The sequence below is a fragment of the Zootoca vivipara genome, chromosome 1 (assembly GCF_965207765.1).
Source record: "Zootoca vivipara chromosome 1, rZooViv2.hap1.1, whole genome shotgun sequence".
Taxonomy (NCBI): domain Eukaryota; kingdom Metazoa; phylum Chordata; class Lepidosauria; order Squamata; family Lacertidae; genus Zootoca; species Zootoca vivipara.
Genome location: NC_142582.1, coordinates 62,432,261 through 62,458,456, shown reverse-complemented (window position 1 = coordinate 62,458,456; position 26,196 = coordinate 62,432,261). Strand labels below are relative to the sequence as shown.

Here is a 26,196-nt window from a genome sequence, read left to right as displayed (position 1 = left end):
ATGAGTTCAGAGGGACTTACTCCCAAGCAAGTAGGTACCAAATTGTAGCCTGAATCTAATTAATCTCCACCAAGGGCTTTCCATCTGCTCCTTGGGGGGCGGGATGTAAGGAGACACTGTATATTTGTATAAGCTCCATGGGTGTGCCATTGCACACACATTCAGTTCTGGAACAGGATAATTCAGACCGGGGTGGGGGCCGACGAGGGCACACAAATATAAATCCAAGACATTGAAGCAGAGGTGGGCTACTCAGCTATTTGCAAACACAAATAAAATATAGAACTTCATTGTCTAGGAAAGAAGCAAGAAGATTTTAAACATTGTTGGTAATATATTCTGCACTGAGAAGCTTTAAACCAAGCTTCTTGCTGGCAGTACGGACGTTTAGAGCTATTACCTGTCAGCCGGATGACTGGTTATGGAAGAAGGAAAATGTTCAGGACAACAGCTTTCAAAACAAATTGAAATGAAAAAGCACTCCTTATGTTCTTTCATAGAATGAATTATGGCAACCCGAAAAGATGCTGCTGGCTTCTAAAACATTTGCTTCTCTGTAAAGCCCGTGGAAGTTTGCGCCTCTGACTTCTGCTGCACCTGGCTGAGTGATTTAGCAGAAACCCAACCAACAGGACTGTGGAAGCTTTATTTTCTTTGTTCTGTGGGTGCCTGCTATGGAAAGCCAAGGTTGGATTAACTCAGGCTAAATCCTTGGGCATTTTGCCAGAGCAATACTAACACTGATAGGGAAAAAAATGCACTCACTCTCCAAGAAGATTTCAGGGCTGGCTTTACTTATCCATTTTTTTCCCATGCTCATAATACAGGAGAGAGCAAAATTCCCAATATGAAATCTTGCAATCTTTCTCTTTAGGCTCTAGCTTCCGTCCCTGATGCAACAGCAGAACAATTAGAAAACCTGTGAGTGTTTATGCATAAAAAAATTTCTGTTTCCATTTTACCTTTGCTTTCTTAAATAAACCCACCATTCCACCCCCCCCTTCCGCCTCCACTGCACATACACTATTCACACAAGTTTAGCATTTGGCCTACACCCTTCTTTGTTGAACCCCCTTGGCACCAGTGTGAAAGAGCTCCATCCACCACTTTTTCTGTTGACAAGTTTTCAATAACCTTGTTGCAGTTGGAATGGTCATAAACATTCCACAACACTCAGCAGCTGAACTAATGTCAAAGGAAATATTCTTTCACTACACTGAAACCAAGGATTTTACAGGAGGGGTCACCACCCTGGCATCAGTGGCTGTGTCTGCCATAGTGTTATCTAGTGCCCATAAGCAGACCCTTCTCCCCTTACTGCAGCTGCTAGACTGGTGACTGGGAGTGGCTGCTGAGACCATATAACTCCTGTCCTGAAAAACCTACATTGGCTCCCAATACGTTTCCGAGCACAATTCAAAGTGTTGGTGCTGAACAGTAAAGCCCTAAATGGCCTCGGTCCAGTATACCTGAAGGAGCGTCTCCACCTCCATCATTCTGCCCAGACACTGAGGTCCAGCACCGAGGGCCTTCTGGTGGTTCCCTCATTGCGAGAAGTGAGGTTACAGGGAACCAGGCAGAGGGCCTTCTCGGTAGTGGCCCTGTGGAATGCCCTCCCATCAGATGTCAAGGAAATAAACAACTATCTGACTTTTAGAAGACATGTGAAGGCAGCCCTGTTTAGGGATGTTTTAAATGTTTGATCTTTTATCGTGTTTTTAATATTCTGTTGGGAGCTGCCCAGAGTGGCTGGGGAAACCCAGCCAGATGGGTGGGGTATAAATAATAAATAATTATTCTTATTAATACTGCAATTCACCTTGAAAAAAGCCATCCACTGTAGCCAATAGAAGGCCCTTTTCATGGCTAATTGTGACATGGGGGTTCAGGGTGGTGGTGGGGAGGGTTCATCACTAGGCAGAGTCAACTGTTTCCTCCCCAGCTGTGACTCCCCACCACCACTGAAAAGTAGGCTTGAAAGAAGGCTGGCTTTGGCTACAGTAGAATACTTTTTTCAAGTCTAGTTGTAAGGGGAGCAGTGATTTAATAGGGTCATAGCTGAGGAGGGAAGGATTGAGTCCTGGGAAGAGAAATACCTAGTAAAGACTGGAATTTGTTTCTTTATGCCACAACTGCTGCGAGAGTATTATTAGCAAAATACTGGAAGACGCCGAAGTTACCTACAGTGGAGGAATGGCAGATGAAGATGTTGGACTATATGGAGCTTGCTGACCTGACCGGGAAACTACGCAACCGGGGAGAGGAGAAGATGAAAGAGGACTGGAAGAAGTTTAGAATATATTATAAAAAGTATTGTAAAATTGATATCTGAGGGAGATTTTAAGCAACTATGTAGGTTGTAGGTTATGAAATAAGAGACTAAAGGTTGAAACCTGTGAAGATGGAGAAGCAATGAACCATTAGAAAGGGTACTCGAGGAGGTCCATTGTTGAATTGTGAATAATAAGATTATGAATTGATAATTTTCTTTCTTTCTTTTCTCTTCTTTACTATTTGTTTCTTTTTATGATATATGATTGTTGAAGTTACGATGTTTACCATGCTGCAATAAGTTTCATTCTTTTTTTTTTGAAAAATCTCAATAAAAATATTTTTTTTTAAAAAAAGGGAAGGCTTGAGTCTTCCCACCCCAGTTGTGGCTCCCCTGCCACTGAAAATGCCCCTTGGATCGCAATTAGGTTTGAAGCTACCGAGAGCAGCATATATCCCTTCTTCCCCTCCCTTGAGGCAGAACAGCCAATAAAAGCCTTACCCCTGTAGTAGAAACACAGCAATAATGGATTAAATGGCCAACAATTTTCTGTCCTTTCAATCCCAATAGCAGGACCTGCCTGCATATGCAGATCCATGTCCAACACACATGCAAAAAAACAAAACAAAACAAAAACCTCTGGTTCTCCCATTGTCCGAAGGTCAAGTGAAAGCCAGCCTATTCCACAAGCAGGCTGCATCTGAGCAGTGTTAAGGCATAAGTAGCAGTACTGATTTGGGTCTGTGATGTTATGCCTGGAGGCCTCCCACTCTAGGCATGGCGATTGTGGTGTGGATTGCAACTCACAGAACTGTCAGTTTGGAGGCAACACTCCAAAAATATTAGCAGAGATTCTGATCGGAGATTTGCTCTTTCACTTACACTGTGAAATAAAGAGCAGATCTTTGTATACAAGGTGAAAATGATCTTAACCCCCCACCCCAGATAGGTTCCTGGTCTGCAAACCTGGTGAGATATCAAACCAGTGAAGTTGAGACCAAATGAAACAGCATACAATTCCTGTCCTGTGTTTTATTAGGAAATTAACAGCCTCAAATTACAACAGTGAACATTATTTAAAAACAGATTGAAAATCGTAACAGTTCTCTCTTGATTTCTTATAAAACATAATGCCCCAGAATAACCCCCACTTATATATTCCAAAGAGTTTCTACACCCTTTAAAATGCATCTGCTGTACAAAAGGAAGAGTGATTTTAAATATATTCTACATTCCATTTAATGAGATAGAGAAGAATGTGCTTTGCTGTCCAGAGGAAGAGAATGAAATGTTTAAAACAACACCCTAGAAAGTTCAAGCTATGAAACAGACGTTTTGGATGCCGATGGCATAATTATGAGGCAGAAGGCAGTGGACCACCTCAGGCAGTGGGTTTGGGTGCTGTTAAAGATGGCAGAATAAAAGGCAGGTATCTTTGATGCGTGGGGCACAATCCAGCAGGAAGTTGTTCAGTGCAAGACTCACTGTGATGAAACAGACATACACAAGAACATGGTAATGGGGTGGCTGGCTTCTTGATATGGTCTGTAGCTTTGTGGCTGTCTTTGGAACCCAGAGTTGTGAGTTCAAATTCCTATGGATATGTAAGGGTTTTTTTTTTTTTTGAGCCACAAGCAGTGGCAATAGTTACTGGTGTGCATGTGGAATAGATAAAATTATGGAAAACAAAGCTATTAAAGCCACTGATAGACCTAAAAGAAGCTGAATCAGATGGCCTGCTGACTTGCTAGTGGGGTTCCATGTTATGCCCTTCTATTGCATTGCTCTCATTAATTTCAATGGGACATGCACATCGTAGGACTTCTGGATGGACTGTGCCCCATGTTAATTCATGAATGTGGAGCTTGGAGATTTGTATTTTCCTTGCTTTTTTGTGTGTGAATTCACTGCTATGTACAAGAAAAAGTTTTGATTCCTCACCACCAATAAATAGGAACCTAAGAATGCAAGAAGAGCCTGCTGGATCACACCAGTAGCACATCTAGTACAGAATCCTGTTATCACCAGAAAACCTACAAGCGGAACCTGAGCACATAAGCACTCTCCTCTTCAGCAGTTTCCAGCACCTCGTTCTCAGAAGAACTGCTGCCTCTGACTATGAAGGCAGCGCATAGCCATCATGCTCGAGCATAGCCAAATAGAACAGCAGGACCGACCATCGACATCCCCCCCCCTGCCCCGAGGCCAAGGAAAGTTGCACCCCACCCCATTTTATGTGCAAAACTCAAATGGACAGGCACTTGAATCTTACTTCAAAACTGGGGAAAGAACATAAGAACTAAGTGCATAAGAAAAGCTATCGGGATCGTAGCCAATTGCCCAGCTAGTCTACCATTCTATTCTCACAGTGGCCATTCTGACTATGTGCATAGTGTTACCAAACTTATGTATTGTGTACATACCCAAGCTATGTGTATACAGTGGCCAACCAGACGCACTTGAAGGAAGGAGGATATTTTAGGCGTGCAGGGTAGGCTGTGTAGCATGCACACCTCTGTCCTCCAATAGAAGGATCCAGTCAGAGGGCTCAGGAGGAACAACCAAGGGCTGAAGCCACTGCCTCCTAGCATCTGCCGCCTAAGGCAATCCTACTCTGCCAATGGTAGAGCCAGCCCTGTGTAACAGTATTATGCAGCTATCATGTCCTGTCCTTGCCCCAGAATTTCCAGCATCCAATTCTATTAAAATATATGACACTGAAGAGGTAAAGATCTAATTCAGCTACTTACTTGGAGAAACTTTATTTTACAATTTTGTTCTTTTACAAATATCTGAAAGAAATGTGGGGTGGGATGGGAAATGAATCTTGGTTGGTTTGTCTTTCAAAATGAAATCAACCTAACTAAAAGATGGAAAATAGAACCAAAGCAAGAAGTCATATATAAAAGCACCCATCAAATCATAACCACCACCACCGCACCAATATGCTGAAAAATGTTTTCTTTTTTTTAAACAACAGCAACTACCATGATTTTAAGCACCAATTTCCCTGATTTTAGGATACGTTCACTGCTTTTGAAACAGAACTGGTGAAGGTGTTACATTTACTTGCTTCCTACAAATCACCACAGAAGAAAGAAGATAAGAAAATTATCGTGTGCGAAAAGGTATGCCTGCCAGAGAAATCCCTTATGAATCCTAGACTACCAACAAAAGTTTTCCAGTTAGGATTTTAGCAGTGCATTCTTGTCAAAAATAGTCAGTTGAGATTGCCAAAAGAAATATTGTAGGCATAGATAGAAGATACAAAACTGTAGAATTGAATTCCTTATAGAATTGCTGCAGGTGTAGAAAGAAGGAGAATGTCGCTTCAGAAGCATCAAAGTGAATTCACAGATAGTTTTTCACGTATAAGCACACATTAAAATTAATGGAAAGTGGGCAATGGGATTCTGTTCAGGCTTTTATGATATCATATACTTTCAACAACAACATTCTCAGGACTCAGAAGGTATCAGTATGTTATACTGGAGTTTTGCTGCTATAACATGTGCAAGGTATTCACTTAGATGCTGTGCAGGATAGCTGGGTATAGAACAGGCAGACTCAGCCCGCCAGATGTTTTGGGACTACAACTCCCATCATCCCTGACCACTGGTCCTGTTAGCTAGGGATGTTGGGAGTTGTAGTCCCAAAACATCTGGAGGGCCAAGTTTGCCCTATGCCTGATATAGAATTTCCTTGATAGACTACAGTGCTGCTGCATATATAAGGAAACCTGTGAAATTTGAAGCAGCAGTAACTCTTAGCATAAAGAGGTAGGTTACATGTGGCCCTCCAGATGATGTTGGACTCATCTGTGCCAGCCAGCATGCCAATGGTCAGAGATGGTAGCCGTTCTAATCAAGCAACATCTGGAGGGCCACAGATTGCCCTACAGATACTGGAGTCATCCAAGCACTGTTTTTGGTGGACACAAACTACAGCTCCAATGTGTATCTGCTAAAATATGATGTGCAAGGCAGCTCTCAGAGAACAAAGTGTTCATTCATTTCATTACCGCACCCATGGAAAGAATGCTGTTTGGTGAGGACAGGTGTTATGCCACAGCTTTCGCGCGGCTTGATTTTGAGCTGCTTGGCATGTGTGCAGTCTGTCCCTCACTTTAGTTGATATGCCTGTCACCTGGGTGCCAAAGCAAGAACCTTAGCATCCTCAGGTCTCCATACAAAAGAGGGCATCTAAGTGTTGGTCATTCACTTAATCTGATAGTGGCCCAGGAGGTCATCAACAGAAGACTAAGAAACTGTCAGTGGACCAGGACAAATAACTTTCCCTTGCATGATTTTCTGGCTGATTGTACACAATCTTTTTATTGAGCTGTGGGCATGCATGCTACGCTCAGAAAAACATAGCAGAATCGCACCCAAGGTTGGAGGAGAGCTCTTTCATACTCAGTCGTTCCCCTAAAAATACCACAACTATGTGGAATGAGTAGCAGGGCTTGCCTTCCATATTATATCTAGATTATCAGGAATATCCCAGAATCCTTGTGGTCTTAGCTGCAGCTTGCTTGGCTTGATCATCCTGATATTGTACCATATATTTAAGTACCTTACTCAGGGCCACAGAAATAGAATTGAAATTCTATGCCAGGGAATTTTTTATTCCTTGCTGCAGAATGTGCAAACCTACAATTGTGCTCATTAAAGCAGAAGTAGCTGTAGAAATTTTCTACAGTGAATGTGTAGAATTCACTGTCATTTCACATACTTGGGGGAGGGGGCAGTCAGTCTTCAAATTGCATCAAACCCACTTTCTTTCTCTAGTTTCCTTTGGGGGCTGGTTGAGTTTTGCACCTACATTTTTTGATTGCTCAGCACCGGATGACTCACCACACATGTGAACTAACTCCACTGAAAAGTGCTATGTCTGCAATGAGGCGAGACAGCAAGGACATCGTATCTGTGATACTGATGCTGATCTGTTGCATATGCAGATCATATATTCTTTTCCTGAATAAGAAGGGCTTGCAGAAGGATGAGTGGCTTCTGCTCCTCCCAGTTCTCTGGTGCATACAGAAGTTTTGGGCATTATAGAGGTGCACTGCCAGGCACTTCCACATCTAGCTAGCAGTGCCTCTTTGTTACAGCCAAACAGGCCGAAGAGTATGTGCATCTTAGCATTAGCAGGACATGCACACTCCTCCTTTTTGGGCATTAGGGAGGAGTGTACCAGCTAACATAAAAGTGATTGCAAACTTGGCTGGTAGTGCATTTCCATAACGCCCAAAGCTGCTTCAAGTATTTCCCCCAACTTGCCATTTCAAGCCCTTTATCGACAAGATCCAGTTACTCTAGACCTGTGCTTAGTTACAGTACATTGAGAAACAGACTAGACCCACATCAATATAAAAAGCAATAAATTCAGAAAGCTCATTGAGGACAAACACACTCAGATGGTTATGATAAATACTACATATAAATTCTTTGGCAGCAAAGTATGATTCAACAACAATAATTTTCCTATGCAATATTTCTGCATCCCCATGAAATCACTGTATCTTAATAAAATAGACATTGCTTTTCTTTACATACATTACTGTACTAGGCTTAAAGCCCTAGTTCTTCCCTGAAGAAAAAGGTGTATTTTTTTGTTTAAAAAATTATAGTCATTATCTTATGTAACAGGCTAAAAATAAAAATGGGCGGGAAATCACTCAATGCATGCATTTGTCATTATTTAGAACAACAGTAGTACAGTATGTTTATATGATACAACCCACATACTTTCCTTTCCTTTAAAATCTAACTAGTAAAACGATATTGCTATCAGCAGAGTCATAAACAGAATACACAGATGACCCATCTATGTTCAAGTATCATCATTATTGAAGAGCCATAGGGTGCCATCCACCAAGCATAGCTGCTGTGGAGTTTTCAAACAATTTCAAGGGTGTTTGTGCACGACTTCAGAAACTGGCTTACAGCAGCAACAGTGCTTAATAAAGAAAGCACATAAAGCAGTTGACATTTTGCCTGTGTTAGCTTTTTTTGGTCTTTCAGTGTAGCGACAAATTACAGTAGGAGAATTTATTCACACAGGGAATAAAAACAGAACTTATGAAAGTACCATGTTGATAATCAACACAGTGTGGAGTTTTAAGGTTTTGTGGTTGTCCGTATAATTGCCTTTGGAAGAATGCATCTGAGGTTAGTAACGTTAGTTCAATAGACCTGTTTAATTCTTCTATGGCTGATTATATGAGCTTTAATTTCCCCCCATCCCCCATCAAGATTCACAACATTCAGTGTCAATTAAAAGGGCTGCTTGTTACATCAGGAGACGTCATCCTGGGTGCTCCTTGGAACTGTCAGTTGTTCATAGGTAGGTAGGGTGTTGCTGGAGAGGAAGAGCTCGGCGTTAACATCATGCCTGTGAGATGATTTGTTGCTGCCCTGGGTTCCTTGCTGGATGGAAACCAGGTGCTGCAGCAGGTCTGTGATGAGATTCAGCTTCTGATCCATTTGAACTACCTACAAAAGACAAACAAAACGCCCACTCAGAATCTGAGAGTGAAAAAAGCTGTGATTCAGGACAGAGATTTAAAAATCAGAATTAGCATAAATGTATGTCACGGTTGAGCCGAGACTTTTTTGGTCCTCTGGGTAGAAAGATTGGCCACCCTCGTAAGACTTACATATATACAATGAGTGATATTAATATAACCATCTGCTAAAATACACCCCTGCTTAGAATTCAGTATCAAAGCCCTATCTGAATTAGCATGTACAGTATTTGTGACTTCTTGAAAAATGCTCACAGTTGGTCTTTGGGGAAACTCCAACAAAAAGGGAGTTTCAAAACCGAGGAGTAGCTAACAAAAGCCGCTTGTTTATGTAATCCCATTGACTGTTTTGGCAGTGCTGTGGGACACATCATATGAACACCACACTACACAGATGTGGCTGCCTAGGCATTCAGAACAAAGCTCATTGTGTGTGTGTGTCTTCCAAAGAAATAAAGCACCACTGAAAAGTTTGCAGTGCCAGATTGCCCTGATAAACAAAAAACCTGAGCACTCTTCTAATGCACACGCGGGCAACAGTCCGTGGGAAGGTTGACGTCCAAATTACAACCCTCTGACCCACACCATTTCAGAGTCAGACATGCTCTTTGCTGCAGTGCGAGAGAAGGGTTGCAAGCTGTGCAGCAAAACCTCTTTTCTTCAGGACACATGCCTGTGACGTAAGAAGAGGGAAAATATGACTTGGCACGAAATGGGTGCAAAACCTGTTATTTATTAAACTTACAGTGAATAGAAAGTACTTTAACTAATCAAACTTAGAATGTGATATACGGCGGGCAGAGCTATACATGACAGCAGATCCGTTAGATCTGCTGCTGCTGCTGCTGCAACATTCTGCTTCAGTGGGATTCATTTTAAAATGTGGAGCTACAGGCCTGGAACAAATCGTAGCAGTGCCAGAACAAAAATTGGCATGCAGGGGTGGGTGGGTGGGTAAAGAGGAGACTGACCTCTTCAGCTATGATCTACAATATCAAAACAAATGCTGTTAATTGGGAAATGACGAAGCAGTGTCTGTTGGGAAGACTGAATTTTTCATGATCCCAGCAACAAGGGATTTGTGGAACCTCACAAACTGAATAGCAGTATGGAGAGTACGTTTAGCTCCTGTTGCCTTCCTTTGTTCTTAAAGGATAAGAGAGCATGGGAGAATAATCTGTACCAGGATTTACTTGGCATGAGATATTCTACCCCTCTTATTTCACTTTTAGCAGTGCTGGCTGGCACTTTAGAGAGGGGAGGGCAGAATAAAAGCCCTGCTAATTCCTTGCCCACTCACATAGGGAAGGATTCCTTTTATCTCAAAATGGGTGCTGCGGACAATATAGTGTGACAAGGGCACCTAATGTTCTCATGCCCGGATTTAGTTTCTGTTTAATTCTAGTGATAATAGGAACCTAAAGGGACGGGGAGAGAGAGAGAGAGAGAGAGAGAGAGAGACAGAGAGACAGAGAGAGAGAGAGAGAGAGAGAGAGAGAGAGAGAGAGAGAGAGAGAGAGAGACCATGCCTGGACATTAAAAAACTAATTACAGGGAGCTTAGGTGTTGGCAATTAGTAGCAAAAGGGCTCAAGCATAGCCCCCCAAGGACAAACTTCTTATGCCCCTCTGCTGCTTTCTCCCACTTAAGCCAGCCCAAAGGCTTTTAAGCACACTTTCCGCTAACATGATCTGCACCAGCTGCTTTTGGTGGCATCCTCCCATTTATCTCCAACTCTCCCACTCCTGTGTAGACAGTAACAAGGCTATGTTACAGTAGCAGCTGAAGTGAACAGGCAGAGAATTCTCAGAGCCTCTGTTTTCTGCTCAAGGGAAAGGAAGGGGTTAAATGCCCCATTGTGTCTTGGTGTGTGTGTGTGTGTGTGTGTGTGTGTGTGTGTGTGAGAGAGAGAGAGAGAGAGAGAGAGAGAGAGAGAGAGACCCCAATGATAATGTTGCTGGCCTTCAGTTCCTGCTCAATTCAAAAGCAGCAGGCCACCTTACTACTACTACCACCGACACTACTACTACTACTGACTTGCAACCTAAATTACAGGTTTCATGCTGTGCTCCTAACCATGTCTATGCAGAAGTTACCCCTAATTTATCCTTAGTTTAGAAAGCAGCACCTCTTCCCCACCTCCCTAGCAAAGCCCATGAAAGGAACTGAAACTGCTAAAACTCCAGCTTGAGAGAAATCAATCTATTCACGTCTGGTTATTGTCCAAGTATCGTTCAGGACACCGAAAGATAATAAGTCTGAAAAACATCAACAAACCTGGATCCTTTCAAATACGGCTCAAATATTTCTCGGCCGAAAGAGAAGACTGTTTTTGTCAAACGATTTGGACACTCGCTGGGAAGCAGATACAGAGGCCACAAAAATACGAGGTGCTGGTGGATGCACTGCAGCTGGGTTTTCCTGCCCACCCCCACCCCACCCCCAATACAAGACAAAGGCTGCAGTCCTCAAACTCCTAACCCCAGATTAAGCTGTGAGATGGTACAGTGAGAAATACTAGCCCCATGGAACAGGAATTATTTTGTTTGCCCTATAAAAATGAAGCCAGTTAAGGTAGCTGAAATGACTCTAAGAGAAATCTCTTCAACTTGCACTTCAGGAAAAATAAGCATAGCCATGAACTGTAGATGGTGCTTCTGGGTACCACAGGAGGTCTTGTGGAACGGTGCCTGCTAAGCAAGCAGTGGAGTTTTAGGCTAGGACAAGCAAGCTTTCACTGGGTCCCTTCATCTGCCATTGGAAACTCTACCCCACCCACAGTTGCCTTCCAACACCCAACCAAAAACCTTCTAACTGGATTGTAGGAGCACCACTTTAGGATGACAGGACCCACTCAAAATATAGATTATGCACATCTCTATTGAGACCTGCAGGTATAGGGCAGTATAAAAATTCAATTAATAATAATAATATGCTGAAGTTAGTGCCTGCATATGGCACTGCAATTAAACAAAACAAGGGGTGTATGAATTAATTATTCCCCCCCCCACCGCCCTGAGGGCCAAACTATGTATAACATACACAAATGGGTACATTTTCTGTCTTATAAAAAATGGAAATATTCCCTATCTTATGCTCCCTTCTAGACATTCTTCAACTCAAATTATCCCCTAGGCTGCTTCCCCAACCCCTGCCCTGGCCATACAGGATATACACAGGTACTTATGATTTCCTTGGCAAGACACAAAACAGTTGTGGATAGGTGGATTCCGATCAGGAAAATGGATGGAGTTCAGCAGGCCTTCTGCATGCTCTTTAACCTCCTTTGGTTTCCTCCTTTTGGTGGTGGGGAATTTCCCCCTCCCCCGCTTGTTATGATAATTGAGACTATTTTGATCCCGACTGCCATTTTGCTGTTTGTGCATGCATAAATATGCATATATGGAGATAAATGGAAGATTTAAAGAGCTGCTTCATTGTTTTTTACTGTATTTAAATATGCAGTTCACTATTTAGGGGCCTGGGAGCCAAAAAAAAGGGGAGGGAAGTAGTGTCAAAATGCACAAGAAATAATGTCATTATCATTCCTCTCCTGCAACTCGCTGCATCAGAAGCTGTTTTTAGTTAGTTGTTGTTGTTGTTTTTTTAAAAAAAGATCCACAAGGCTATATGTAATGTGCAGTCAGACTTCCTGATATATATAATACCCACACCCATGGCACCTTGAAGATTAACAAATATATTGTGGGATAGGATTTATAGCATGCAGGCTTACTTGGAAGAAAGTCCCACTATGCTCAGTGATGCTTACTCACAGGTAAGTGTGCAAAATGCTGCAGGACTTTCTATAGTTTTGCCACAACAGGCTCCTGCTCCTGCAGACTTGGGTTTGGGCACCTCTTATTCATTTGGGTTTCTCACAATGCTACACAATGAACAAAGCACATAGGCGCTTGCTTCATAGGAAGCCCAAGAGAGTGTTAATATGCTATGCCGAAAAAGAAAACCTACAAAAAGTGAAGCAATGCCATATTCTTTAAACAAGTTTGAACTATATTTAGTGTACCTTACATTTAAGCATACCTTACACTTCCCTAGGAGTCAGGCTTTCAAACACATTTACTTGATTAGAAAATTAGCTACGAAGCCAGGGGTGTAATAAAAGCAAGGCAGGCAGAAAAAAGTGCTGACTCTGCTGTAATATCAACTCCTCTGGACAGCTCTGCACTTTTTAGTGAAAACAGCAAACCATACCGATAAAATATAAAAATAATTCAAACTGATCTGCTTCTTTCGTGTAAAATGCAAAAGCAAGCAATTTTTTGGCAGCTGCATGTGTCATATTAAAAGGGCCTGCAACTTTTACACAATCAGATTAGTTGGATCTGCAATGCTCATTATTTTCTTTTAGCTGCTCAGTGACATCTCATAGAATTTTGAACCAAAACGACTCCACTGAAAAGAGTGCTTCCCTGCAGCAAATCAATACAACTCCTTTACTCATCAAATCAAATTTTGCCCTGAGATAACAGATGAATCCTGCAGTGAACATTTGGCAGTTTCTAAAGTGCAAAGTGCAAATAAGGCACACCTATGAGTGTCAGCATAGTAGGAAGCCTTTGTTTTCCAAATCCAATGGGCCATATGTTCAGTTGCAGCTGAATGGTAGTAGGTTCTGCACCACATTACCGTACTTATCATTTAAAATGGACTTCTGTCTTGACAGAAGGGGAGTTGGATAGTCAGGCCCTACCATTGGGCACATGAAGCAACCACCTCAGATGGCAGCTGTGGTGGTGGGAGAACAGTACCAGGAGTCACCTGTTCCTTTTGAAAGCCTCATCTGTTCTCCCCTGCAGCTGCATAGTCCGTCCTGAGCCCCATAATCTGGCCTGCTCTCTCAGATGCTGCTGGAGGATGCTAAGTCAGAAGCATTAGATCCTGGAGAGGGGCCCAGTGGATTGGGAGGTGGTGATCCAGGTGCGGAGGAGGGACTGAGAGGATTGCCAGGAGAGCGACCTGCCACTGTGTCATCAGATAGTCCAAGTGCTGTGTCCCAGCCAGCTGCCATGGCTCCAGAGCTCCCCACCCCACCCCTTCAGGGGAGGTGCTTAGGGATAAGTCTGACAGTGAGCTGGCCCCATTGTCTCTGCGGCTCCCATCTCCAGGGATGTAGAGGCAACTGTACTGGCCTATACAGACTGGGCACTTCCCACTCAGAGGAGTGCACATCTGCTTGGTCGAGTCTGTTCCAAGGCTTGGGATGCCAACTTCACAAATGATTCTTCCTACCCTTCTCTTCAGAAGAAGAGCCCAGGAGGAGCGTTAGTTGTTGGGAAAACAACGTATCTTATACCTTAGAGTTCTGACTTTGTAACCTGTAACCCAACCTATGTCGGTGCTGTAGTGAATTCTGGAATAAAGCCTTTAATTTTAACAAATAAGCCAATAGTCTGAGTGGGAGCATGGAGAGTGCCTGGGCTTCCCTGCTATGGCTTGCCTCAAAGGAAATATGCAAATGCCGTTCATCTGATTTCCCCAACTCCCAGTGGAGTCAAGGTCACCCTTGGGTCCCTATGTTGCAGAGAGAATGCAGCTGGCTTACACATGCCTGATTGCGGATTCGCACATACAGGCATGCAAGGTAGGCGTAAGCCAGGCATCCCCAAACTTCGGCCCTCCAGATGTTTTGGACTACAATTCCCACCATCCCTGACCACTGGTCCTCTTAGCTAGGGATCATGGGAGTTGTAGGCCAAAACATCTGGAGGGCCGCAGTTTGGGGATGCCTGGCGTAAGCTCTCTATTCATACAAAGTCGTTTGGACCCCAAAATGTGGAGGTAGACCCCCACCCGCCCCACCCATGTTCACTCTTGAGACCGCAAATCCTGTTAGCAGCTCGAACAGTTATGGAAGGAGTCGGATGAAGATAAAAGGCTGCAAGTAAAGGAAGTATTCTGAAATCTTGCTATCTTTGCTTTCTGCTGAAACTCTCGAGACATACCTCGGTGGTTATTACAACATTGTACAAAGTACTCAAAGGAACATGGCACTTAGAGAATTAATCTCCCATTTCAGAGAGTCCTCAAATAATTACAACTAGTGGCTGAATCTTGTTGTAGATAAATCAAACATTACCGAAAACATATGGGAATACTCAAGCTAACAAGCTGTCCAACATCTATGGTTTGGTGGGTGAGCAGAGTTTCTAGATGCAGCCAGTTTAATGGAGGGGGAGGGGGGGAAAAGAACAGCAAAAAGGCAAGAGATTATTCTTTAGCGCTTTCAACTGAAACATTTATACTTAGAAGATGAATTAAGTGCATGCCAATGAGAGTAACATTAGAACAAGTGCCTCTTATACTGCTCTTAGCAGTCAATATTTCATACAAGATGTCACTAAAATGCACACACGCATGAACTCTCTCTCTCACACACCTGTTATGTATCGGCTCCTCCAGATTACTATCCATACTTGGCTAAAGGCATTATGGCATTACACCACTCACCCACCGTCTGCACCAATAGAAAGCAAGCACCCATTTTAACCCACTTTCAGAGGTCTGGTGAGCCTGTGAACTGCATCTGATCTTCACAGCCCAGCTGCTGTCGCCCCCTGCTCATCTGTGTGCCTGGTGGGGTGGGTGGCTGTAGCTTGGATTGCGCATTGTGCCTTATTACCATTGCCATGGGATGCCAGTGTGGTGTAGTGGTTAAGAGCGGTAGACTCGTAATCTGCGGTCTCCGCTCCTCCACATGCAGCTGCTGGGTGACCTTGGGCTCGTCACACTTCTTTGAAGTCTCTCAGCCCCACCCACCTCACAGGGTGTCTGTTGTGGGGGAGGAAGGGAAAGGAGAATGTTAGCTGCTTTGAGACTCCTTGGATAGTGATAAAGTGGGATATCAAATCCAAACTCCTCCTCCTCCTCCTCCTCCTCCTCCTCCTCCTCCTCCTCCTCCTCCTCCTCCTCCTCCTCTTCTAATTAGAAAAGTGTACCTGTCTTTTCCAAGAATATAGGTAACTCACAACTTATGTGCACTTAACATGTTTGCATTCAGCAACGATTGAAAACCAGAAGTGAGTGTTCTGGTTTTCGAACGTTCTTTTGGAAGCCGAACATCTGACGAGGCTTCTGTGGCTTCCGATTGGCTGCAGGAACTTCCTGCAGCCAATCAAAAGCCACGCTTTGGTTTTTGAACGTTTCGGAAGTCAAACGGACTTCCGGAATGGATTCTGTTCGACTTCCAAAGTACGACTGTAAATAAAATGGGGAAACTAGGGGGTGGGTGTCAGGGGGTGGGTGTCAGGTTTTTTTTTTTACTATACACAATTTGGGCTTTATGCACTATCCCCAGAACATAACCCCTGCATAAATTGACAGTCACCTGTACTATGAAACCCAAGAGCATGAGCAAGTGCCATTCAGCCATGTCTCAAAAATCAACTCTCTCGAACCAACCCCAAAGGTTTATTGTGATCATGCCCTAGTATGCATGTGAAAAGAAGCCTCCCCCATGAGTCCCGTGGAAGGGGTGGTCCGAACCTGAGGAGGAGTGTGAGGAACTTGGGAAGTTAAATGTGGAATACCTTGGAGAGGGTCCCAGCAGGTTAGGGGGTACAGATCCATCCTTTGAAGGAGGCTCAGGCAAACTCTCAGGGGTGCCTTTGGTTACCTTCTTTCCAGACATGCCCCTCCTAGTGTTTCCAGCTGAGGAGCTACCTCCCACCTCACCTCCATAACCCAGGAAACGGAAATGCAAGCACACAGAGACCTCACCTAGCCAGCTCACTTGAAGGGCTGCCCATTTGCTTGTCTAGTAGTGCGACTCCAGCTGCTTGCCATGTTAACTGCTGTGCCTGCCCCATGCTTCCAAAGGCTGTTGCAGGGTCTGTGTTGTTTGTTTGTTTGTTCAAAGTCTTAGCTTGTGCTTAGCCATGCCTTTGAGCTCTCATGTAACCACCAATTCTTGCAACCTGTGACTGCCTTATGTACCACTCTGAAAATAAAAGCCTCACGGGTTCCAGGTCCTCTTCTGACTGGGAGAGCCAGGACACAATTGTGTAAAGAACTCCAATGCTTTTTGCCCCAATGCTGAGATATTTGAAAAATGTAACTTATAAATTACCATGCACCTTATTTATCGGCAAGAGGAGGTTAGGGTATAGGAAGACGGTTCTAAGGCTTGTCTGACACACATTACAATTTGGGCAACTTTCTGTATGAGCATGACTTCCTAATGGATATGTGCACTTAAAAACAACAACACATACAAACAAATAAAGCGGCCCCAAGGGGAAGCAAAGAAACATCATACATCAAAGATGTCCCAGGTTCTCCATTCAAATCTAAATACATAAAGAGAAGCTGGACCACATCTTCCTAAAGATGGTCAAGTCACTGCTTGGGAACTTGCAGTCCCTTACATGTAACCAGGATCATATTGTTTCCTTAGGTAGCTCCCTATGACCACATGTCTTGTGTCAGAGCTCCTTCCACTGAGGACAGAATGACTCTTCATTTGGGGCACAAAAACATAGGGTGCTTCCAGACGCTCGCTATTCTTTGGTGGGATTCAATCAGATACTGGCGAATTCAGGCTGCACAATTATAGCTGATTGGGAGGCATTGCACAACAAGCCTGCTTCCCCAAAATATCAGGTTTTGTTTGCAATCAGGAAAGTGACAGGAAAAAGCACTAGAAAGTGTGGGATATAACATTAGCTTTGGCGCAACATCACCTAACCTCCCTGCGAACAAAGCAGGATGAATGTTCAATAAGCAGGTTGCCTGGAAGCAACCATACTCCAGCAAACTGATGTGAATTTCCTGACAGAAGCAGCAAGGGTGCTTCCCTATTCTGTCACTCCTTGCTAATGAAAGTATTTCTACTTTTACTACAGATTTTTTAAACAGCTACCGCCACTTATTTTTGGTTGCCATGAGAGGTTTTGCAATTCAGTGGCAACATCTTTTCAACTTTTGTTTCTTGTTATGAACTTGGTGCAATGGAATACTTAGGGTTAACAAAAAAAGCAGAGTGACTCTAGCAGGAATAAAAGAACCTCTGAAAAGCCTCTCTCACCGTAAGCACTTGTGTGTGTGTGTGTGTGTGTGTGTGTGTGTGTGTGCGTGCACACACCTTGGTTCCCTTCCAAAATGGACTGCTACGCTTCTTGAATCCTTGGCTCTCATTCCAGTGTGATACTAAGGCTATGACTAATAACCCCCTGCCTGTGCCTGCTGATAATTTCACCGTTGAGTAGCTGTTCTGGTTCTGGTTCATCATAGTATGTCCTGGAGATGCCAAGATTTTTTTTATTAAAAAAAGGACTGAAAATAACGAGATAAAACGCTCACAGGTCTCTAGTGCTATAAATACATTTTTTTACCTCTGATGCATTTAACAGTTATGCTGTTACAAGGCAGACATTCCCTCTCTTCTCAAACAGTTATTTTATTAGATGCTGGCTAAGACAATGGCTCCCCCCTACCCCGCCTTCCCTCTGTGTCTCGCACATACATTTTTTAATTCAAACCAGATTTGAGATTGTTCCCGTCTTTTAAAGCAAACATGCCATGTATCACGTCGGTTCAGTTCAGCACTGCATATGTTATATTTCACATCTCACTATGCTCAGGCAACAGTGTTGTTTTTAAAGAGGAACGAAGAAGGTTTAACTTTGCGGGCTTTGTTTGTTTGTTTGTTTAAACAGGCTTCTTACACCTTCAGATTGGCCCAATTCCCCCTTTTACAAGCAGTAGTGCAAGTTTGTGTTTGAAATGTTAGTGAAAATGTTACTTTAGGGGCGTAGTTTCCTCAGTGGAAAATGGCATTACACAATTCATTTACTGAGACCTGGGTTTGCTCATCCTTAACATTCCAGTTCTGGTCCTTTGTGCTGGTGGGCTTATGGGGGTGTTTTCTGCTGGTCAATGGCTGCATCGCACGCCACTAAAAAAAAAATGTATAGACTGGTGAGATCATATGGGAGGTGCCTACAACATGGTTACTCCCAGTGCCAGCATGCCCCGCAGATCATGCTGCACTTGTAACCTATAAAATGAATGTCCTTAGAGGTTCTTTGAATGGGGCAGGCACTTGTGCCAGAGGTCACCAAGTTTGTTTCTGCATACTCTGATGGGCGATAGGCGTTCATTTGCACTGGCATTAATCTGTGATGTGGATTAACGGCTCTTGCCTGAGGGCAGAGATTTGGACTGGATGGTTTGCAGTCCCCTTCCAGCTGCACGAGTGCAATTTTCAGTGCTTTGTTATCAGAGATGAATTGATGGCAAAAAGGAACAAGAAATATCAAAGCAGTGCAGTCTTTTCATGCCCCTGGCTCTTTGTCTCATGTTGTGATTTTATCTTACAAACTTTCCTTGAGACATTGCTGCTGTTTTGGAGCATGCAATATTTCAGAAGAATATCCACATTTCCCCTCACTTGAGAGACAGAGTGGTCCAGTGGGCTACATTTTTCAGTGGTGGCCCTCCCTCTTGAGGAAATCCCTCTCCACATCCCAACCTCTGTTTTGTGACCTTTAGGCAGGCTGGACCTTAAATACTTTAAAATTCTACTGAGCTTTTAATTGAATTTCTCTGTTCTCCTCTGGTTCCATATATATGTATGTACACACACACACACACACACACACACACACACACACACACACACAATTTTATTGGCTACTGTTTTTATTACAAGTTCTTAATTCCATGGTTTCATTACTTTTAGCATTTTAATTTAAGCTACTTTGTGAGGGCTTGCCCTAGAGGGCAGGGTAGTAAGGAGCGACTAAATAATAAATATTAGAAACATGGGCCTGGGAGACCAAAATATACTTCAGTTCTTAGCAATGAATTTCAGAGGTAAGTCTCCATCCCTCGCCTACAATTTCCTGCCTATAAAATCCAAATATCAATAAATATGCTACTACTTGATTGGACTGGAGCAGGCATCCCCAAACTGCGGCCCTCCAGATGTTTTGGCCTACAACTCCCATGATCCCTAGCTAACAGGACCAGTGGTCGGGGAAGATGGGAATTGTAGTCCAAAACATCTGGAGGGCCGAAGTTTGGGGATGCCTGGACTGGAGGTTTGTGGTCATGTGGGAGGAGGCAATCACATTGCTTCTTCTCACACAAGCACTGCTCCCGTTCCTCAAAGGGCAACTTTGGTGAGGGAATGAGCCTTGACATGGGACCCTTTCACACCACCTTAGAATTCTGACATTACTGAGCGGCATGATGGGAAGTTACTCTGCAGAAGCCCCCATGTCACCTATAGGTAATATCAGAAGGGACCCTAACACTACTGCATGAATCTGTAAGGTTCAAACCTGTGTCAAATAGTTTAGAGAAGTCTTTTCCAATCTGGTCCCTTCCAGATGTTGCTGGTACTAGAATAATAGAATCATAGAGTTGGAAGAGACCACAAGGGCCATCCAGTCCAACCCCCTGCCAAGCAGGAAACACCATCAAAGCATTCCTGACAGATGGCTGTCAAGCCTCCGCTTAAAGACCTCCAAAGAAGGAGACTCCACCACACTCCTTGGCAGCAAATTCCACTGCCGAACAGCTCTTACTGTCAGGAAGTTCTTCCTAATGTTTAGGTGTTTAGGTGGTACTACAACCACCATCATCCCTAGCCACATGGCCAATGGTCAGAGATGGTGGAAACTGCAGGCACATCATCTGGAGTGCACTAGGTTGGGCAAGGCTTTAGAAAATGTACCTCCTGGGGAAAAACAACAACAATGCTCAACTGGCTTTCATAGTGGCTACCCCAAAGGAAACAACCATACTTTCTCTTTGGAAAATCTAACCTTTTGTTTTCAAAATGATAACTGACAAGCAGCTTATTCAGTACCACATGTTTCCATATATGTCAATATTTATCCACTGTTTTGGGATGGGAAAATGTTATGGGAGTTGTATACAGGACAATCACAGAAGTTATTATGGAGTGAGGATCATTTTCAGGCTTTAAAATAATCTTCATAACTGTGTAAGCAGGAACCAGCAGTGCATGACAATTTATCAGCTCAGACAAATCTACAAATGGTGTTTTGGAGGACGGGAAATGTGTTGTAGCCTTGGGCACTCCCTTCTCTTTCACATGATGATGATTCTTCTCCCTTTCTGAATTCCCTCTAACCATAGTGAGCCATGATGTCTGAACTGGCAGATGGGATGGCTTCTAATTTGATTTCTAAATAAAGTTCAAATTGTGGCTTCAAGGTATGACTTGCCATAGTTTGCCTGATTTAGACCCTGTGAAAGTAGGATTCCAGGAGGTCTATGCTTCCTTCCCCCAGATGTCCATGCCTAAGTGTGGATAGCAGGGATAGGAAAACAACATTTATGTCAGAAAGTTAGGCTAAGAAGGTGGTAGCAATTTCAGTGGCTACATTCAGACATAAGGATAAAATATTGCCTGTCCCCTCTCTCCCCCCTTCAAGAATATTGGAAGTTTACACTTCAGTTTTTAACTTTAATAACACTTTAGCATTATGTCTGAACATGAGCAAACTGAAGGTAGCCTTAACCATGGTTTACTGAAAAAAGTCAACTTCAAAACATAGTTGATAAAGCTATCTTGCTTCAAGCCATGGTTAAAATTAACCACTGATTAGGTTTTAGATGTAATGCTAAACTTCAGTTAATGGAAGACACGGGTAAAAACTTATCAACTCCTCCTTATGGTCACATTAAAGGAGGAAAGGGGTGTATGGACCTCATAAACCTGAGGATTTTTCAATCACAAATGAGAATAAGACAAAAGGAATGTGCATGTTCAGACACAAAGCGCAACAATCAATCTTTTACACCTTAAATTGGATTTGTGTTTTCAAGCCTGAGATTTTACCACCAATTTTTGTGTGTCAAACTATTGGCTTATTCTTACTTGGGTCATAGTCATGCAAAACTTTGAGCACCTCCTGAGAGGTATGGAGTTGGCAAGTTGGCCTTCATCTCCCCATGGGCCCTTGAATGATTAAGATATATGAATGAGGTAACCAATATGAGAAAACATGGGCTGAGGTTTGAACTTGAGTTCACTTCTCAACTGTGTCATCAATTAGCTTTTTGAAAAAAGATGCTTTTAAGAAAAGCACGGGGTATTTTCCTTCTTCTTACCATGAAGGCTTTACAGCTAGCTTTAGGATTTCCTAGTACAATTCGTCTACTTTTGCAGAACGTTTTGGATCATTTGTAGGCTAAATTCCCGCTAACAATACTTCAGCTGCCAATAGAAGCAGAGCCCACAACTCCTGTGCACAGCGGTGATTACATAATAGAAGAGGTCAACACGAGGTTTCCTTCCCCTCTCCCCCAACTGCAGTCTATTTACAATTCTATGGCTAATTTCATTATTGGAGCAGGCTTGTATATCAGAGCTGGACAAAGAAGCTTTCCATGTGTAGAAGATGACATGAACTTGACCTCTGCCAAGAGACCCACAGCTTACAAGTGCTTTTGTGCATATAGCGAACACCTGTACTAATCATGCCTACTGCTAACTTGGGGGGGTCAACGTTTGTGGCAAAAGTTTTTAATCAGCCACCGCAGGAGACAGACAGTATTCTATTACTGCCATAGTTCTGCAGATACAAGAAAGAAAAACAAAACCCCTACAAAGTACATGGCTCATGGAAATACGGTAAGAAGGGATCCATTAGTTCGGCACATATAGGCTGCACTATATCCATGGTGCAACGCTCATTAAAACTGTGCAGGGGAAATTTAAATGAAGTGGAAGTTCAAGCAAGTTTAGTTATTATGAGCGATGCCTTTTCGATTGAACAACGAACTATCCCTATGAACTTTACAGGTTGTGGGGAGTGCTTCGTTAAGTAAGGCTTTGATCAAGCACAGCAGGTGAGTTGTCCCACTGGCATCATGCGTGTCCATGGAACTGTTCATGCATCAAATGCGCAAACATCCTTAAGTGCTTCACTGACTGCCTTTCAACCTCAAAACTGCGCTCAAAATTATACAGCACAGGAAGCCCTGGTGAAGACTTTACAAAGCGAATGGGGAAAGGTAGGAATCGGATAACTTTACAAACTGCCAGATGGGCGTTGTCCTGCAAAATGAGGACTAGTTGGGAGGAATGGCCTTGTTTTATTCAAAGCCCGTGTCAGCATTAGTTAATGCTGTGACTCTGCAGAACTCCACACTTCAAGTTCCAGAGCTCAATCAACATCTCCGGCAATGTTTATTCACATCCTGACTGATTTAAAGGGCCTAAAGTCTAAGTATTAGTTGCCATTTTGAAAAGCATTGCATTATATAAAGCCCAGGATAAAATACGTCAAAACAAATCTGACCTGGCAGTCAACTCACCAACTCACCAAAAACTGGTTACAGGTAGGTAGCCGTGTTGGTCTGGGTCGAAGTAAAATGAAAAAATTCCTTCAGTAGCACCTTAAAGACCAACTAAGTTTTTATTTTGGTATGAGCTTTCATGTGCATGCATGTATCTGAAGAAGTGTGCATGCACACGAAAGCTCATACCAAAATAAAAACTTAGTTGGTCTTTAAGGTGCTACTGAAGGAATTTTTTCACCAAAAACTGACAGACAGAAAATTAATTGAAATACATTCACTATCAAGGGAGACCAGTCCCTTTCTGTATCTCTGAAGGGTACCAGACTCCTGAAAATGTGTTTATCCTCAACTTAATGTATATAAGAGATGCTTAGCAAATTCTCATATCTGAAAGTGAGAAAGCTACACAAAGATTGAGGGTTAAATTGGGAATCTACTTTAGTACTTCAGTCATTATCATCACCATTCCCTTTTCCTCCTCAAACTTGGTTGGACAGAACATAAATAATCACTCTGTCACTGTAGGTTGGGCCCATCACCTGAATGCACAGCACCATGTCTGTTCTCTTCCAAAAATTCTTAGCTCAGCCCCTGGGCATGTAGGAGGGAGAGAGAGGAAGCTAGACACAGGATCAGAGAAGTGACTAGCATGGATTCACAGTGTAGGGGAAGATGTCTTGCTGGACAAGGCCTACAAATATCTGGACCCAGTCCTGAACACAGAGAGGAGTGAAAAAAGGTTATCTGAATAACCTTTATCTGCAGCGAAACCTCTGTAAAGAAACGGCAAAGCACTCTTGGAAAATGAGAGTTAAATTCACAAGGAGGGTACGCTCATGCGAGAAGTCATTTAAAAAATTTGTTTGCAAGGCATTTAAAACAAACACTCTGGAGACGGACATATAAAAGCCCCAAACTGCAGAACAATAATGGGCTTGTGAATCAGGACCATAAATCCCCCAATTTCAGAATGTGACAGACATCAGGAATATACATGATTGAGTCAGCAGTTACGAAGACATACAGTGCAGGCCACTCAAGTCTCAAAACTGCCATTTATCATTTCCTGAGAGAATGGTTTCTTGGCAAGAGTCCTCTGCAAACACCACAAAAAAATTCCAAAACAACCCCACCATTCCAGCAGGCCATGAATACGACTGTAATTTGGACTATTTTTCATATCAAATAGACTGTGTGCTGCTTTCTCAGTTAATGAAGGAAACCTCCCTTTCAGATTTCTAAGCTCATTTTAAGCAGTCTACATGCTATAATTAACCATTTCGAAAGCACTGCCAGTCACAAAGTGAAATGAAAGCGGGGAGGGGAGGGGAGGGACTTGAATCAATTGTGAACTAAAAACAAAGAAAAATATCAAAACACAATCCCATTTCCCTCTATAATCAAGCTTGTGTCATTGATGGCAATGACAGCCATCCTGAGTTTGTTTAACTGTACCAGAAGTGAAATAATTATTGTATTTTTGGTCTGCTCAGGATGGTCGGAAGGGAGGGCCAAATTCTTTCCTGCATATGCTCTCCCCCAAACCGTGTCTCCCTGGTGGGGGTTAATTCTGGTCATGGAGCCCCACTGGGAGAAAACTGGTGGGGAGATGTGGTTTTGCGGGAAGCGGAAATGTGACTTCAGCACCCCCCCCCTCATCCACCTGTTCTGTTCTCTAAATGACACCCCTGCTTATAAAAATGGTGTGACCTACCTTAGAGCTTCCCCCGCCTTATCTACTTTGCTCCTCACTCAAAGTTGGCATGTTGGCAAACTACCAGGTCAAATATTATCTGTTGATCAGTAAACTGGCTGCTTATTAATACTTGAGAGAGAGAGAGAGAGAGAGAGAGAGAGAGAGAGAGAGAGAGAGAGAGAGAGAGAGAGAGACTTCAGCATTATTTCACAATATTTGAAAGGTCAATTGACCATGCCTTTTTTGACCGGTCAAATGCCCAACCTTACCTTCATTCCACTGTGTCTGATTGCCAATTGCTGATTAAACTGGCATCAAGCCTACCCCCAGCACAGATGGCGTTGCCATAATGAATATGATGCCACATACAGCTGGAATGGGATTGGCCAAACTGCAAGCGGACAGCTCTTGAGCAATATTTGCCCTTTTTCTAATGTGCCTGATGCTATCAACGGATTCCAGGAATAAGACGTGGCATTAAATTCAAGCTTATGGCCCACCGGCTGCAGCAGACATGGGACTCAAAGGGAGGAATGAGGGAATAGGCTGAAGTAGAAGTCCTGAGTAATACTGTCAGCTAGCTAAAAAAATCTTAAATTGATTAACTGGAGTTTTACTTTATTAACTAAATGGTTAGTTGGGCACCCTCTTTCAACAGCTGCAGCATTTTTTGCCCCCCCCTCTTTGCTCTTTCAGATGTGGCAGCCATTTTGTTTTATATCATGCCACACAGCAGCCATGTTGTGATATGCCCCACACAGCCACAAAAAATGCTAATTTACTTCACAGCAAGTCTGCACAAAATTATAAAAATATGTCTCAAAGACATGACTAAACCTGAACATTAGGACACACCTATACAGAATAATTGGGGGGGGATCAGCACACAGAGAAAATTTATGTGTAAAACAAAGGTGCTTTTTTTAAAAAAAAAAATCACCAAGAGCCACAATAGAATTCTCGCAAAAACACCAATGAAAAAGCCCCTGTAATTCAGGTACCATTGTACCAGAATAAACACATAAACACAACATCCATGAAGAATTGGATATGGTGCTACACAGTTCTGAGTATATGCTAGCCTTGATTGTAGAATATATATTGCTTCCAGTGGACCTGATCTCTTTTGCAGGCTAAACCTTACATCACAACCAGATTATATGGGTAGCAAATGATGTGCTTGATTTATTCATTCACTAAGCAACATCTCATGCCACAGTTAAAAGAAAGGGGAAATTTAAAATACATTTTCCCATTTTCCATCAACAAGTGGAACAATACTGTTGAATTCCACTGCGAAATTGGACAGGAGTTACCAGCACCCTGTGGGGCTGGCTGGACAAAGAGAATTGGTTTAGTCTATGTTTGAATTCAGTATTTACAATACAGTGTAAACTC

At 43.0% G+C, this 26,196-nt stretch overlaps 1 protein-coding gene across 2 annotated transcripts in view; it reads right to left on the bottom strand.

Moving 5' to 3' along the window:
• Positions 1 to 3,289: 3,289 nt before the first annotated feature.
• KCNQ1 (potassium voltage-gated channel subfamily Q member 1) overlaps positions 3,290 to 26,196 on the bottom strand; it is a 293,005-nt gene continuing 270,098 nt past the window's right edge. For both annotated transcript variants that reach the window (XM_035120964.3, XM_035120972.3), the window contains one exon: positions 3,290 to 8,769. In XM_035120964.3, coding sequence (XP_034976855.1) covers positions 8,572 to 8,769 — 198 coding nt within the window. In that variant the 3' untranslated portion in view covers positions 3,290 to 8,571. The remainder of the gene's footprint in view (positions 8,770 to 26,196) is intronic.